Raw genomic sequence first — 18252 nt, 5'->3', positions numbered from 1 at the left:
TGCCATTGCCAGTCTACATTTTATATCCTCTCGACTTCGACCATCATCAGTTATTTTGCTCCCCAAATAGCAAAATTCCTTTACTACTTTAAGTGTCTCATTTCCTAATCTAATTCCCTCAGCATCACCCGATTTTATTCGACTACATTCCATTATCCTCATTTTGCTTTTGTTGATGTTCATCTTATACCCTCCTTTCAAGACACTATCCATTCCATTCAACTGCTCTTCCAAGTCCTTTGCTGTCTCTGACAGAATTACAATGTCATCGGCGAACCTCTCAAAAGTTTTTATTTCTTCTCCATGGATTTTAATACCTATTCCGAATTTTTTTTTTGTTTCCTTCACTGCTCGCTCAATATACAGATTGAATAACATCGGGGAGATACTACAACCCTGTCTCACTCCCTTCCCAACCACTGCTTCCCTTTCATGTCCCTCGACTCTTATAACTGCCATCTGGTTTCTGTACAAATTGTAAATAGCCTTTTGCTCCCTGTATTTTACCCCCGCCACCTTCAGAGTTTGAAAGAGCGTATTCCAGTCAACATTGTCAAAAGCTTTCTCTAAGTCTACAAATGCTGGAAACGTAGGTTTGCCTTTCCTTAATCTAGCTTCTAAGATAAGTCGTAGGGTCAGTATTGCCTCACATGTCCCAACATTTCTACGGAATCCAAACTGATCTTCCCCAAGGTCGGCTTCTACTAGTTTTTCCATTCGTCTGTAAAGAATTCGCATTAGTATTTTGCAGCTGTGGCTTATTAAACTGATTGTTTGGTAATTTTTACATCTGTCAACACCTGCTTTCTTTGGGGTTGGAATTATTATATTCTTCTTGAAGTCTGAGGGTGTTTCGCCTGTTTCATACATCTTGCTCACCAGATGGTAGAGTTTCGTCAGGACTGGCTCTCCCAAGGCTGTCAGTAGTTGTAATGGAATGTTGTTTACTCCCGGGGCCGTGTTTCGACTCAGGTCTTTCAGTGCTCTGTCAAACTCTTCACGCAGTACTATATCTCCCATTTCATCTTCATCTACATCCTCTTCCATTTCCATAATATTGTCCTCAAGTACATCGCCCTTGTATAGACCCTCTATATACTCCTTCCACCTCTCTACTTTCCCTGCTAAGCAAAGAAGGGAAAGCAGAAAGGGGATACTACAGTAGGCAGTTCAATTGAAGAGAAGTGGGCATCTCTTAAAAGAACAATCACAGATGTTGGAAAGACAAACATAAGTGCTAGGAAGGTAACTGTGAAGAAGCCTTGGGTTATAGAAGGAAGTTTAAAAATGTTCTGAGGAAGACAAGAATACAGCAAAATAAATCACTTAGGAACGAAACATAGAGAAATAGAAATCCAGAGAAGCCAAGGCAAAATGCCTGCAGGCAAAATGTGAAAAATTGAAAAACGAATGATCATCAGAATGACTGACTCAGCATTGAGGAAAGACGAAAAAAAATTTGTTGAAATTAAAAGCAAGATTGGCAACATTAAGAATGCACTGGGAAGAGAGCAGGTAGATAGAATGAGTACTCCATGAGATCGAGGAATTGTCTGATGGTGTGATAGAAGAAGAAATTGGAGTCAATATGGAAGAGGGAGGAGTCCAGTATTAAAGTAAGAATTTAAAAGAGTTTTGGAAAGCTTAAGATCAAATAAGGCAAAAGGGATAGAGATAACATCCCATCAGAGTTTCTAAAATTGTTGTGGGAGGTGGCACTCAAACAATTACTCAAGTAGAGTCTATAAGACTCAGGACATACCTTCAGACTTTCTAAAACACGTTGAACACATAATTCCAAAGATAGCAAGCACTGAAAAGTGTGAGAACTATCACAAAATCAGTGTAGAATCCATCCAAGTTGCTGACAATATACAGAAAAATGGAACAGAAAAAAATTGAAGATCTCTTAGATGATTGTCAGTGTAGCTATAGGAAAGATAATGGCACTAGAGAGGCAGTCCTTGCACTTAATCATGGAAGCAAGACTGAAGAAAAATCAAGACATATTCATGGGATTCATCAACCCAGAAAAAGTGTTTGACAATAGAAAGTAGTGCAAGATGTTAAGAATTTGGAGAAAATAGGAGTAAGCTATATGGATAGACTGCTAATATACAATATGTACAAGAACTGAGAGGGAGCAATAAGAACTAAATTCTCAGCTTAAAAAGGGTGTAAGCAGCCAGGAATGCAGTCTTTCACCCCTGCCGTTCAATCTATGCTTTAAAGAAGCAATGACCGGAGAGGGGGGGGGGGGGGGGGGGGGGGGGTTCAAGAGTAGGTTTAAAATAAATTTGTTGATGACATTGCTATTGTTAGTGGAGGTGAAGAAGAACTACAGAAACTGTTGAATGGAATGAACAGTCTAATGAGTACAGAATTAGGATTGAGAATAAACTGAAGACAAAAGTAATGAGAAGTAGCAGAAATGAGAATAGTGAGAAACTTAACATCAAAACTGATGACAACAAAATAGACGAAGTTAAGGAATTATGCTGCCTCGTAAGCAAAATAACTTAAGACAGGTGAAACAAGGAGGACATAAAAGGCAACTAGCACAGGCAAAAAGGGCATTCCTGCCCAAGATATTTTACTAACATCAAACGTAGGCCTTAACTAGTGGAAGAAATTCTCTAGAATATATTGTATCACGGTATGGTAGCGAGTCATGGACTGTGAGAAAACTGGAACAGAAGAGAATTAAGCATTTTAAATGCAGTGCTGCAGAAGAATGTTGAAAATAAGGTGGACTGATAAAGTAAGGGGTGAGGAAGTTATCCACAGAATTATCAAAGAAAGGAACAATGAAATTTGTTGACAACTCAAAACTAACCTCTTCCCATTTAGCAATGCTATTATTTGTAATAAATATGTTGGACAATTGAAATTTGGCTTTATCAGGATTTTCTGCTTTTTGTGAGCAGTCACCTTAATCATTTGGGCTATATGAGCAAATCTCCAGGCCTGACTCAAATTTCAGTCACAGTTTTCACTGATGATTTCTGAACATTACTCCCAAAGGTTCTCCCACTTGGCATGTGGAAATAATTTCACAGGGGTGGGGATGGAGTTGGTGTTGGTTAAGGACTGTATGAACAGGCACTGTCAGGGCTAAATGATAATTGATTTAACAAAATCATCAAGTTGTGTGGAGCATCCAATATCTGTGCATTAGTTGGAACATTACGTGATTAGGAAAAATGCTGAACGATGCTTCAGTTCATACACGAAAAGTAGAAAGCAGAATATTGTACTTCGGTCAACAAATGGGGAAGTGATTTGAAGCCGCCTGAGGTCATGTAAAGCACAACAGGGATGCCACCGAATGAAAGACATGATCTAATTTTTTTTTTCTGTTTGTAGATTACACAGGTATTGTTATAGCAATGAAAATAATCAGTTATTGATAATATAATGTAAATGGATACATGAAAAAATCTACTCATCAAGTGGTGGCAGTGGAACACACATACAAAAGGATTTAACATCAACAAGCTTCCATAGCCAGTGGTTCCTTCTCCTGACAGAAGAGTTGTAGGGGAAGGAAGAGGGGTGAAGAAAAGGGACTGGAGAGGTTTAGGGAAAGGGGTACAGTTCAGAAAAGTCACCCAGAACCCTATGTCAGGGGAGACTTACCCAACAGGATGAGAAGGAAAGACTGATAGTTCAACAGGTGTTGTTATGGGAGAGGTGGAACATAACGTGAATGTTGCTGACAGGGTGGGCAGTAAAACCAGCTCGTAGTTTTCACAGAACAAATTAGCAAGTTAATGCCAAAAGGCAACAAAATGCAATTTCTGACACAAAACTCTTGTAATAGTGAAATTTTAGTGACTGAAGAGTCAGTGAAGGTGGCCATTTTAAATTATTAGAGATGTGGGTAGATGAAAGGCTTTCTTGGAAACATAACATTCAAAATATTTTGCAGAAACTGATTGCTGCTGTCTTCAATGTAAGAATGGTCTCCACTGTCTCTGACACTGAAAAGGATGGCTTGTGTACTTTGCTTTCTTTCACTCTATTATCTCATAAAGTGCTATATTTTTGAACAGCTCTGTCTAGTATATTCTGTACCCAGAAAATAGTGGTCAGACTGACCTGCGGTGTTAATTCATGAACTTTGTGTATGTGTCCAGAATGAGATTTTCACTCTGCAGTGGAGTGTGCACTGATATGAAACTTCCTGGCAGATTAAAACTGTGTGCCAGGATGTTTCGTTTTTGTGTATGTGATTTATGAGATGCCTCGGAGTTCTAACTCTGTCATCCCTGTACATGTATTCCATCATGAGATTTGTTGTTGCCAATATTGACCCATTCAGAAGAAACTGCAATATTCATTCAGTGAAAACTAAATGGAGGAAGGATATGCATGTACGTACCACTCTCTTAAGCAAACAATGGAAAATCCAGGATGGAATGTAACAATATTGTGAAAAGGAAAGAAGCAATTCACCATATAGCAGTGATGCTGAGTCGCCTTTTCCCAGCCCCTTACCCCATGGCTCATACCCCTGTAATAGACCTAGATGCAAGACCTGTCGTGTACATTCTCCCATGCAACCTACTCCAGTCTGGTCACAAACATCACCTATCCCATCAAAGGCAGGGCCACCTGTGAAACCAATCGTGATCTACAAACTAAGCTGCAACCACTGTGCTGTATTCTATGTGGGCATGACAACCAACAAGCTGTCTGTCCGCATGAATGGCCACCAGCAAACTGTGGCCAGGAAACAAGTGGACCACCCTGTGCTGAGCACGCTGCCAAACATTACATCCTTCATTTCAGCAACTGCTTCACAGTCTGTGCCATATGGATCCTTCTCACCAACGCCAGCTTTTCTGAATTAAGCAGGTGGGAAGTTTCCCTACAATATATCCTACATTCCTGTAACCCTCCTGGCATCAACCTTCATTAGTCATTTTCCTTTCCCACCCAGCCCCTTCTCTGTTCCCATTCTAACACTACACAGCCCTCGTCCTTCCATCACACCCAGTCTTCTTACTTCTCTCCTTTTCCACATCCCCCTCTAACCACCTCTCTGCTGCCCTCTGTCTAACCTCCCAACTCCACATAGCTGCCCCACCCTCGATATCGACCTCATCCCTGTGCACTCCCCAGCAGCACATCACTGTCTGCCACTGCTTCTGTACTATCCCTATCCCTTCCCCTTCCCGTCCCAGCCTCCTCCTTACCCCTCCCGGTCACTGCTCTCATCATGCAATGGCTCTGCTGCTCGCTGCTCGTAGTGTGGCCTCAGTTGCCTGTAGACTGCAGTCATCTGTGTGTGTGTGTGTGTGTGTGTGTGTGTGTGTGTGTGTGTGTGTGTGTGTGTGTCGTCGAATTTTGATGAAGGGCTTACTGGCCGAAAGCTATATTTGTTACAGTCTTTTTTTCATGCCTGCCATGACTCAGCATCTCCACTACGTGGTGAGTAGCAACTTTCCTTTTCACGATAAAAATGTGCACTATTTAACATGTTTCATTTTTAAAAGGCTCCTGGAAGAACTAGAAAAGTATGCAAACCTAAGTTGAAAAGTTTCATTCTGACACACTTCTGGTATTCTGTACAGACTTCCTTGCAGTAGTTGAGAACTTTTCTCTGCAATATTTTGTGTATTCATACACTTCCTCACATTGTTTTAAATTCTTTTGTGTACAGATTTTGTAAGCAGCATTCGATAAACTTTGTACTGTCATGTTTCATGGTCAAGGAGCTTTGGCTCACATAATCTCACAGAATTTGTTAAATAAACGAATAAATAAAATAGCCTGAGACTTAACCACTGAGCTACCGAGACAAGGGCTGTATAGGACTTACGAAATATCCAACTACTAGGAATGAATTGAATTAAATGCACTGAAATGAAATAAATTGATCATTAGGGATGAAATCATTGAAGATGCAGTTATGTGAAATGATTGCACTGTCAACGATTCAGATATGCTGATCATGTTATGTAATGAATATGTTATCACAATTAGAAATTTTTTCTGTGCAGTACTTGAAATCAGATTTGCTCCCTTTTTGAGCAATTGCCTAAACCTTTAGGCTCTCTAAGAGCCCTTCCAGACCTGATTGAAACTTTCATACTCACAATTTCTAGACATTCTGCCCATTCTTACATAATTAAAATTTTGTATTTCACAGTAATGACAGACAAAAATTTCTATGGACATCTGTCATAGGTTTTTAAACATCAGCTTACATTAAGTACTTTTGTTACATAATTTTAATGATGTATTGTCAGCTTTGTGAAGTACTACTTTGTTCATTTACATACAAATGTTTTTGTCCTGCAGGAGATGCTGGAAGAACATAGTGCACTGTTTTTTATATCTGTTAGTCCACAACTCGTAAATGATGAGTCACCAGACTGTAGGAAAATGGTTGCAAAATGTATCAAGACAATACTGGAACGTTTAGGAAAGAGTGGTCGTAATAGTCTCTTTGACATAGTCATGGTGTGGCTTCAGGAACCAAAGGTATGTTTTCCCATCTCTGTTTCATTCTTCTTTTGTAATATCTGGTTTAGTCATATTTCTAATTTTCTTGGTTAAAAGTGCACACACAGTATTTTTAAATACTTCTAACAAACTTTTTATATTCTGTAGCATCTGTTTGTAGTAAATAACATTGAATTGTGGCATCAAAATCAGCAGAGAAAACCTTTGGCTTTACAGTGTTACATGCACCTTATTGATACTATATATTTTGATATATAATAGTAATATGGAGTTTTTAGTGACTTACTGTTCAAAATAACAAGCTGCATATGTAATGAAACCATAATTTGAAGGCCCAAATTATATGTATTTAAAGAAGCACTACGTTAAGGTGTGCTAGTACACATAAATTCTAAAGTCTTATAAACAGCTGAATATGTGCCAAAATACAGTCCTGCAAAACATGAAATTTGAGCTTCACGTGTGTTAAATTATACTTCTCTTTAACCTCATTACTCTATTTTCTAACATAACAACAAATTGGAAAGGACAGATTGCTACTCACCACATGGAAGAGAAGTTGAGTCACAGACAGGCACAATGAAAAAGAGTGCTAGGAATGTTCATCATGTCTTTACCATTCTGTGTACCTGTGACTCAAGTTGTCCTCTGTATGGTGAGTAGGAATCTGTCCTTTACATTGTTCTGTTTTGTTATGTGCAAACAGTAATTCATGCAACTGCATCTGTTATGCACCAGTGTCCAAGCCAACTGTTTGCATTACTTTTTCATACAGAGTTTGATTGCTATAAATTGCAGACTATTGTAACAAAAAAATAAATAAAATCTATTAGTGTTGAATAATAAATATTCATTCTTTCCCAATAATGTGTAACAAAGTAACATTCTGATAGAAAGGGTGTAATGGAAAAAATAAGTGAATCCTTATTCTGTAACAGAGATGCTGTATGGTGAGTGCCAACTTCCCTTCTCCATAATATTGTTACATCCCAGCCTGGATTTTCCATTGTTTGAATTCGTATTCTGTACTTTAAACTCTTAAATCTTGCAAACTTATATTTAAAGCAACTACAGATGTCATCTTAAGAACTACCATTTGATTGATATTGGCTGAGGTTATCTATGCAGATCTTATCTTGGTAATATTTTATACGCCCCTACATTTCATAGCTTGTACCAAGTTATTCAGTTTATATTGGTAGTCTCCTTTAGATTCTGAACTGAATGATTCTTCAAGAAAGTCAGCACTTGCATTCACTTTGTGATATATTTTGAAACAAATTCCTTTAATAATTAATGAAGGTTACGCAGCTAATGTTGAATGTTGTTGCCTTATTCCACGTATCACAGTAATGATTTCATCATACCGAACAATTCTGTCTCAACTTGACAGTAACTGTTTAATTATATATCATAATTAGTGGCTGCATGACAGCATATTTATCCATGTAAAAAAAATTTCCAGCTGGTTAAAACTGAAAGAAATAAATCAAAAATCGGGAAAGTGACAGTCACAATATGTCCTCTCCATTATATCCATCTCTTAACATTATAATGTAAACATTCAAACAAGTAGAATATTTTAAAAATCAAGACCCTTGTGGTGTGTTCATGCAACGATATCGTCTCAGACTTCTTGCCACAAGAATTGGCAGTGTATCCACACACACTTTGGATTAACATGACTATAAACCCAGTAACATTTTATTACACCTGGACTATCTTCTAAACTTCATCATCAGAACTGTCTACATCAATTAATTACACCTAAGAAAAGTATCCATACCACACAAAGAGTGGATGCTATTGGGATGAATAGTAATGTAGCTGAACCATTTCACACACACCACTAGCCAGCAATTCCATTTGACTTAAACGTCTTTTGTATACTCAAATCTGTGAGAGAGAAAGTAATGGTTACTTTAAAGATGATATTCTGAAGGATATATTTTGAATGTACAAAAGAAAGGTAGCTTATCTGTCAGCTTTTAAATGTGGCAGTTCTTTCTGCAAAAACCTTAGGGCATATGACAGACAAGCATATTTGTTTTATGAGCATAAGGTCATTGTCCAAGACATTTTGTATTCCAGTGCCTAGAGATGTCATCAGAGGCTGTAATGACTCAGAAAGCAGTTACAGCCTCAAATTAGTACAGCATATGTATGCACACAATGGTCAGTTTGTGACATCATTAGACCATTGCCCAAGATTGCGGTGTCGCACTGACATACATAATGGGGCTTGTTGTGGGGAAGAGTTGGCGCTGAATGTTTTATTAGCACTGAGACCCACAACAGCTTGTCTAATTTCAGTCCTCCTCCTTTTCAGTTGAAGCTGTTTTGGTGCTTTCAAATTTCTGTGGCCTTTCTGTACATACTAGCAAAATAATGATTAGATTTTGCTAAAACTATAGTGTCTGAGAAACAAATTTTGTGGTTCTTCCCTGGTCCCAGCGTATGATCTGTTACTGCTAATTTACCCATCTTACCCAGATGATAATTGCTCTTCTGTTCTTTAAGGTGGGTGTTAATACTTCTTTTTGTAGTTCGTATGTATACTTGACTGCAAGTGCTAGGGATTGCAGTGTTCAAATATTTGCACACCTTGCTAGTTGGTTTTAAACCATGTTTTCTGAGTACTCCGATGATGCGATGAGTGGCAATATTTACAGATGTGAGTAACACTTTCTGTTTAGTTGGTTTTTCTCATTAGAAACTCTAAACCTTTTAGGCTATAGTGTCATATTTATCTTCTTGCCAGAGTAGCTGTTTCTTCTGAAGGCAGCTCTTAAAAGACTGAACTCTGTCTCATTCTCATTCTTCACCAATGCTTTGGTATCTCCTCTTTCCTGCTTGGGATGCTGGTTGGAATTTTTGTGAAGGTATCTGTCCTTGTGAGTGGGCATTCTGTAAACTTAATGCCCTAAATTTATGTCAGGTTTTCTAAGTGTCTGTACTTCCAAAAGTAAAATTGACGTTCTTTCTACTTGTCCATAGTGAACATTATATTAGAATTAATATTATTCAAAAAAATTTAGAAATTCTGAGAGTTCTTTATCTCCATGAACCCACATAATGAAAGTATCATCCATGTACCGAAACGATTATGAGTGTTTATTTTTTGTCATATAAATGGCTGCTGCTTCAAACTTTTCTATGTAAAAATTCAGAAAATTGTGCTGAGTGGGTTCCCCATAGCTGTACCTTCAGTTTGGTCATAGAATTAATTTCTTGTCCCACTGAAAGTGAGTTAATATGAGGCAATGTTTAAACAGATCTAACATATCATTTGCAAAAGTACTTTCCAGCTGTGAGATTACCTCATTAAGAGGAACTGTAGTTAACAGCGACACAACATCCCAAGCACAGAAGTTGCAATTTTTCCCTTAAGATTTCTGTATCTTCCTGGTTGTAACAAATCCCAAATTTTACTGTGGTGCTCTTCTTTCGTCATTACAACCTTAACGTTTCCTTTTGTCTGCTGAAAGTAATAGAATGTCTTTATCAGAATTCAAATGTTGGAACACTTTCATCTCACCTTTTTTTCATATCTGGTGTAGCTTTAGGACATGAAGTCTACAGAAAGCCCACTTACATGGTTAGATACTGTCATAAGAATTCCAATCACCATCCCAGGCAGAAAATAAGAATTACCAAAATGTTGATGGACAAGGCTAAAAGTATCTATAAACCACTATACTTAGAGAATGATCTAGATCATTTAAGAGCTGCCTTCAGAAGAAAGGGCTACTCTGATAAAGAGATAAATAGGGCACTACACTATAAAAAGATTAGAGCTTCCAACAAATAAGGATGAATGAAAGGGAAAGTTGCAGACAGGCAAAATAAAAAGACACGTACACACAAGCTTTTGGCCACAGCCTTCATCAGAAAAAGAGAAACACACACCATTCATTCACACAAGCATACATGACCACCAACTCCAGCAGCTCGGGTGGAAGGGGTAGGGAAGGGATAGCAGTGTACAGGTGAAGGAAGATGATTGCTTTCTGACAGAGTGTGCAGGGACTCACCAACAGACATAGCTTCAGAGGGTTGTGGGTATGGGAGTTTGAGAAAACAGAACCAAAAAAAGGAGAGTAGCAGGATAAGATGGGGCAGGTGCATTGACAGTGTGTGGCAAACAAACAGTTTAGTAGATGGGAATAGGTGTGGGAATGGGATAATTATGGAACCAGAGAATGTGTTGTGAGGATAACTCCCGTGTGTGCAGCTCAGAAAAGCTGGCGGTGGAGGGGAAGATGCAAATGGCTCAGGTAGTGAAGCAGCCATTGAAATCAAGTGTGTTATGTTCAGCTGCATGTTATGCCACAGGATTGTCTACTTTGCTGCGGCTGCAGTTTGGTGGTGGTCTTTCGTTCTGGTGGACAGCTGGATGGTAGTTACATCAATATAAAAACCAATGCAATGATTGCAACAGAGCTGATAGATGACATGGCTGCTTCCACAGGTGTTCTGGCCACTGATGGGGTAGGATAAACCTGTGATAGGACTGGAGTAGAAAGTGCTGGTTGGATGGATTGGGCAAGTTTTGCACCTGGGTCTTCCACAGGGATAAGCTCCATGTGGAAAGGGATTGAGATTGGGAGTGGAGGTTGGGTGGGTGATGGAACATCATGGTTGGATGGGTGGGAAGGATCTCGGGTAGGATGTCCCTCATTTCAGAGCATGATGATAGATAATGATAGCTCTGGTGAAGTTTGTGGTTCAGTTGTTCCAGTCAGGGTTGGTATTGGATGATGAAGGGGGCACTCCTTTGTGGCTAGTTCTTGGGGGTGGTGGGAGGTGTGGAGGTGTGAGGGGAAATGGCATGGGAAGTCTGTTCTGAGGGATAGTGTCTGTCTGTGAAGGCCTTGGTGAAACCATCAGCATTCCGGGCAAGGGAGTTCTTGTCACTACAGATACACTGTTCCCATATAGTCACACTGTATGGAAAGGATTTTGTGGTGCGAAAGGGATGACAGCTGTCAGAATGCAGGTAGTGTTGGTGGTTGGTGGCTTTAATGTGAGCAGGGGGGTGGATGAAGCCATCAGAAAGGTGGTCAGCATTTAGAAAGGTGGCACAATGGCTTGAAGAGAAGGCGAATTGGATGGGAGGGAAGGTGTTTGTGAAGGAATGAGGGTTTGGCCCTGGGTCTAGATTACGAAGATATCATCAATGAACCTGAACCAGGCTAGGGGCTTGACCACCTTCCAAGGCATTCTGAAAACATAGTAGTGATACAGTGTTTAAACCAACCAGAAAGGTGTGCTAATATTTGAACACAGTGAAGGGTCTGCACTTGTGGTCAAGGATACATATGAACTAAAATGAAGTAATAACACCCATCTTAAGGAACACAAGAACACTTGTTGCCAGGATAAGATAGATAAATCAACAGTAGCAGATCATGTGTTGGAACCAGTGAACACCAAATTCATTTCTCTGACACTGTGGTTTTACCAATATTTAATCATTACTTTGCAAGGATGTACAGAGAAAGGCCACAGAAATTCAAAAGCACAAAAGCACCTTCAGCAGAAAAGGAGCTGGACTGAAATAGATAATTTGTGAACCATAGTGCTAATTAAAACAACAGCACCAACTCTGAGCCTGTTTGAGACTGTAACTACTTCCCGAATTATTAAAGACTCTGGTAAGGTCTCCAGCACAGGAAGATGAGTCTTATGCTCATAGAAGAAGTATAAACAGTAATGCAGATACTGGGCATGAAAGCTTGCATTATATGAAACAACTATGTGCTTTAGATCATAATTTTATTTGTGTAGTTGTCTTTTGGATGAGTTCCCTTTGTGTAACTGTCTTCCAGCTAACAGCTTCCGTTCCTTTACTGCGATTTTAGGTTTGCAAAATACCCATCTGTTGTCGCCATAACCTCTTCATTGGATTCAAAACGCTTTTACAGCCATGAATTTCTTAAGATGCACTAATAAATGAAAGAAGGTGCCAAACCTGTAGCACTCCGTCTTCAGGCCACAAGTGACCCATCGGGAACATCCGACCACCGTGTCAGCCTCAGTTGAGGATGCGGATAGGAGGGGCGTGTGGTCAGCACACCACTCTCGTGGTCGTTATGATGGTTTTCTTTGACCGGAGCCGCTACTATTCGGTCAAGTAGCTCCTCAGTTGGCATCACGAGGCTGAGTGCACCCCAAAAAATCGCAACAGCGCATGGCGGCCTGGATGGTCACCCATCCAAGTGCCGGCCACACGCGACAGCACTTAACTTCGGTGATCTCACGGGAACCGGTGTATCCAAGGCCATTGCCCGCCGAACCTATAGAACAGCATCAAATTCCTCAGTTTTATCCCATGCCAAAGCACAGTTGTGGGCAGGTGCACTGACCTTCTGAAAGGTCTTTTTGGCATTTCCGATAGCACCGCCCTTAATTTTTCCAGCAGATGAAACTGACTTTTCCTCTTTGGTCCAAGGACATAGGCTTTGAGTGCTGATTCACTTATGGCATTCAGTGATGGAACCATGCCTGACTCACAGTAACATATTCAGACAGTGGTAAATCTGGAATGGAACGTCTATGTGAATCAGGATAGATTGCTGTTCATCACTTATAGATTGTATTGAGCAGCAGACAGGCACATTTAGAAGTGGTCTTTTGGAATATATGAACTTTGGAATGGTGTCAATGAAATGAGAGAAACACACACACACACACACACACACACACACACACACACACACACACACACACACACACACACACACAAACACATATTCATACATGCACAATTCACACACATATAGCCATTATCATCCACGTCTACGTAAATACTCTGCTGGCCACTGTACGGTGCATGGTGGAGGGTACCCTGTACCATGACAAGTCATTTCCTTTCATGTCCCACTTGCAAATAGAGGGAGGGAAAAATGACTGTCTATATGCATCTCTGGACGCTGTAGATCCACAGAGTTGAGTAGCAATCTCAGTTGGGGTGGGTAGTGGGCAACAGAGTAAGTGTGATGAGGGAGGGGAGAGGCAGCAGAAAAGGAGTGGAGGAAGATGCTGTAATGCTACCTGAAGGAGTATGCAGGGACATGACAGGGACAGGATGGTGGGCTGCTAGGTGCAGTATCAGGAGAGCTTTGTTGGGGACAGAAGTGAAGCAGAGAGAGGGAAAGAACTATGGAGGGGAGTCTGGGAGACAGAACGCATGTGTGAGGCTGGAATGGTAGTAGGAAGGGGTGGAGGTAGGAAGGGGACAGACTAGCAAAGCTTGAGGCCAGGAAGGTTACATGAGTGTAGGACATATTGCAGGGATTGTATTGAACTGGGGACCTAGAAATGATGGAGAGGCTTCGTCCCCACCGTAGCCGCAGTGGTACACAACCCCACAACAGGCTACAGCAGTCCACTCACCCCACCGCTGCCTCACATCGAACCCAGGGTTATTGTGCGGTTCGGCCCCCAGCAGACACCCGCCCCCCGTCTAGTGTGATATGATAGGGTCTCAGAAAGGCCTGGTGGTGGGAGTAGTTTTGTGTCCATAAGCTCCCAAACTATAGTCCATACATCTGCACAAGTATGAGAGGGGTAATGGGAGCGTAGTTTGTACCAGTGAGGGAGCAACCCAGAGTGACAGCTTTTGGGACAGTGAGTGGTTACATAGGTGCCGGTCCCTTGGTCGGAAACGGAGACAGCGATGCTGCTGCTCGTGAAACTAGTTGCATCCAGAGGTGGTTTCAGTGCAGGGTCATGAGCTTTTAACCAGTTGTGATGCTGAACAGCTGATACTCTCCTATAGCCTATGATGACCTCTTGGGCCATCACAGGAACACCTAAACATGCACATTCAGAACAGGTATCCTGCACATAGGCGTACATATACTTTGGCTTAGCACACTGCATAGGATACAGGATGCCTAATAGTGTTTGATGTGTGTGCCCATGCAATATTTTGGCCTGACTGGTCCCATTGATGATTGTAGACCCATACGTGGTGAGGAGGCTGTGTAGTGCTTCCTTGGCCGACCTCGTCAGAAAGGCTTTGTGCATATGAGTTTTGAATGTCCTGACCATCTGCTGAGCTCCAAAAGTTGAAGGCCAATTGGAAGAGTGTGGTGGCTAAGTTTTCAGTGTCATGGCAACAAAAGACCTTGATTTGGGACAATGTATACTCCAGACTATTGCCAGACACGAATGTGTGGTGCACTCTCTCGATTGTAAAATTTGTGAACAGGGCATGAATGAATGGTAGCATGAGTGGTATATAATGACATTTGGGCCACAAAGTGGAAGCTAGATAGAGTGTCTACCACAAGAAACCACAATATCTCCCGGGAATGACCTGGCCAAAATCAACATTCATTCTCTCCCAGTGTTGGTCCAAGCATGGTCATGGTGAAAAATTCTGTGCTGGGACCACCTGATTCAGGAAGCAGCTATGACAGGAATGGCACACATGTTCATTATGGTGTCAGTTCTAGGTCTTTAAATGCAACTGAGCTAATGTCTTCAAATGCTCCACCCCCAGTGTGAGGGTTGCAGTAGCTGGAGGATGCAGAGTTGGAGCAGGGCTGCAACAGTGACCAGGCATTCATAGTCATCTTAGATCCAATGTTAAGATGTCATTTTTTGCGTTGAGACGATGTTGCATCACAAAATGAATATGGAGTTTGAGGTCTGCTTGTTTTGGAAAACTCTCTGGGCAACCTGACAGTACCTTTCACAAACTGGTGGATCTGTGCCTATCCTGGGAGCTTGGACTAATTCCCAAACAGTGAAGTTAACATGTGGAATTTGTTGCTATACAAGTACAGTTGAAACATTTCATCCTACACATTATCACTAAAGCCTCGTTGTCAATTTGGGAATAGGTTTGTTGCACTGGTGTTAATGTTTTTGAGGGAGAGGCAATCGGGCTTTCAGATGTGCCTGACATTTTATGAAACAAAATCACCCCAGTCTGTACTGTTACACATTCAATGCAAATGTCAGATACCAACCTGGTGTATACAGCACCAAGTGTTGTGCTAATTTTAGACGTTCCTTGATGTATCATAAAACCTCCAGACATGTCACTGACCACACAAATTTGCCACCTTTTTTTGTGCTACTGAGGTAGTGTGTTAGTGATTTGCACTGTGTGGGGTATGTAGGTGTAAATAGTTGATTTTTCCAAAAAAGATTGCAGTTGTTTCTTATTAGTCATGAGGGAAAGTTTGTTATCGTGTCGATGTGATCACGGTACTTGTTGCTGAAAATATGCCCCAGCTATTTAATGCTGGGTGCAAAAGAGCTGCACTTGCCTAACTGACAATGTAGACCAACTTCCTGAAGCCACTTGAAAAAGGGTCCTACGTTTTAAGATATTCTGTGTGAGTTCTTCGGTTACAGTAGTAATGTCTAAGTAGTTAGTTTACTGTGGAATATTTCAAATCAATTGCTGCAAGTATTAAATGTGGCTGGGGGCATTAGTAACCTCAGATGGTGAGTAGTTACACTGTGCACTTCAGACCAGTCGCTGTTTTACTTTGTCATTTAATGGGTTGAAGATATGCTTCTTTTAAATTAATTTCTACATAATATTGACAACCTAGTTTTATCAGATCTTCCAGCTGTGAGATCAACATTCTACTTAGCATTGATAGTTGCTTTAAAATCACCACAACTGCATATAGTCAGGTAGGCTTTTTAATTACAACCATTGTTGTCAACAGTTAACTGTTTGATGCGGAAATGGCACCTAACTCCTGAAACTATGTGAGCTTAGCCTGAATAGCAACTCCAACAGCCAACAGTAGAGAGTGAGCTCTACAAATTTTTTCTGCCATGCGTGGTTTCATGGATATATCAGAAGCAAAATTTTTTCCACAACCTAGTAATGCTTCAAAATCTCCTTATATGCGGCACAGAGAGTATCAAAATAAGTTAATGGCATTGCTCTGGACACTAAACATATGTAGTCCACTACTCTGAAACAAAGTGCTGTAAAAGTGTTTGAGCTGAAAATGTTATCAGTGTTAAGTGAACCTACAATTAGGGAAGTTTGGCATTCATTAATTTCTGTAATTCACAATTCTTTGTGGAGAAGGATTCTCTTTTGCCAGTAAGACACAACCCATCTCTGAGCCCTTTTCTGAGGCAATAAGCTGAGCCACCAAAGTGTGTCTTCACTGATTAATGACACAGCAACTGCAGTGAACAGCTGTAAAAAGTCAGTGAAGGTGAGAACCAGTGTCAATTTCTGTGGTATTTGCATTGTTTGCCCAGCTGATGTAATTATGTGAAGAGATGTGTCTTCACCAGACTGTGTTTTTACAAGACGCCAGCGTGTGGCATGTTGACATGCAGCTGCCAGATGTCCACATTTGCCACAAGCCAGACAGTGAGCGGTGCATTGCAGACCACTGTTCCTTGTATGACAGCCCCACCGGAAGGCACGACTGGAACTTCACTGACATGTGTGGAACATGCCTCAATGTTGAGGTGGAAAGAAGCTCTTGACCCACCCATTTACTACTAAAAAAGGAATTTAGTTCTTGCTGAGAGAGAGAATCCTTGTGATTGATGTACTTAAGTCTCTCAGGAGATGCCAATGATCTGGGTGACTGTGAACTCTGATGAGACAGAGACACAAGAAAAAGATGATGAGTCAGTATCATCTGCTGGCTATTGCTCATGACAGTGACTAACTACTTTTCAAATAATGGAAAGTCTCGGATGGCTAGCTACTTTTGATACCAGAATTTTATAAATGAAATTGTGCTGAGCTTTAAACTTTAGTCTTACAGCTGGAAGATGCATCTGACAGCCATACTGTTCCGTTAACAGAGCACATTACGCATTGAAAGATGAATCACTGGGGTCTGAGAGTGGTCACAATTTCTGCACCACTTCATACAAATAATAGCTAGAAGACAGGAGTAAAGGACCTTGCTGCATATCAGAAATTCTGTAAGCAAAACAGTGCAGTTCAAAATGTTGGGCGTGTACCTCCCAGCTTTATAAAGCCTTGTCAAAGCAGGTGAATGGCAGTATGGGTGTAGTCATGACTACCGACTGATGTTTTTACTGTTGGCAAAGAGCTGCTGGAGAGCAGCATGCTGTTCTTGTTGCTGTTACTGTTACAGTTCTTTTTGCCAACATTCAAGAAACTTCAGGTGCATAGTATCAGCACTAAGGGTGATTGCGTTACTAAATGCGTCATAGGGTAAATGCTTACCAACACTTTTTGTCCACTCCTGATATGGAAACATAAATGTAAACAATTATCATTAGCTGGCAGTGAATGTAAACCAATTGCACAACCCAGGAAGTCCATCAACAAAGCAGAGTCGATGTAAGTGTAGCAGTATGATGATAGATTTAACACTTCATGGAGCACAGACCAAGTACCTTTGCCATCTGCAGGCCAGTTTATAACCATGTTAGCAGCATGGCCGATATGAATCACATGGCCTTCAATTTGCGGACAATTGTGGTGACCTTTCTGCTAGAGACTTGGAATATCTCTGAGTCGCCATGACTGTAGACACCTACTGTAAGCTGGAATACTAAACGCTTTTTGCTCAATGTTTTTCCCCTACAGTGGTGGGAGCTTCTAGCAGGAAGGCCTGAATTGTTCTAAGTTCGTATGAGGGCCATGATAGTGACCTTGCATATACAGGGTGGTCCATTGATAATGACCGGGTCAAATATCTCACGAAATAAACATTAAACGAAAAAACTAAAAAGAACGAAACTCGTCTATCTTGAATGGGGAAACCAGATGGCGCTATGGTTGGCCCACTAGATGGT

At 40.8% G+C, this 18252-nt stretch overlaps 1 protein-coding gene across 1 annotated transcript in view; it reads left to right on the top strand.

The window, feature by feature from the left end:
* LOC124709358 (small subunit processome component 20 homolog) overlaps window positions 1–18252 on the top strand; it is a 186548-nt gene that overhangs the window by 155255 nt on the left and 13041 nt on the right. The window contains 1 exon segment of the mRNA XM_047240836.1: window positions 6310–6492. Coding sequence (XP_047096792.1) covers window positions 6310–6492 — 183 coding nt within the window.

Source organism: Schistocerca piceifrons, chromosome 1 (genome assembly GCF_021461385.2).
Source record: "Schistocerca piceifrons isolate TAMUIC-IGC-003096 chromosome 1, iqSchPice1.1, whole genome shotgun sequence".
In the NCBI taxonomy this organism is placed as follows: domain Eukaryota; kingdom Metazoa; phylum Arthropoda; class Insecta; order Orthoptera; family Acrididae; genus Schistocerca; species Schistocerca piceifrons.
This window is presented reverse-complemented; position numbering and strand designations above follow the sequence as displayed.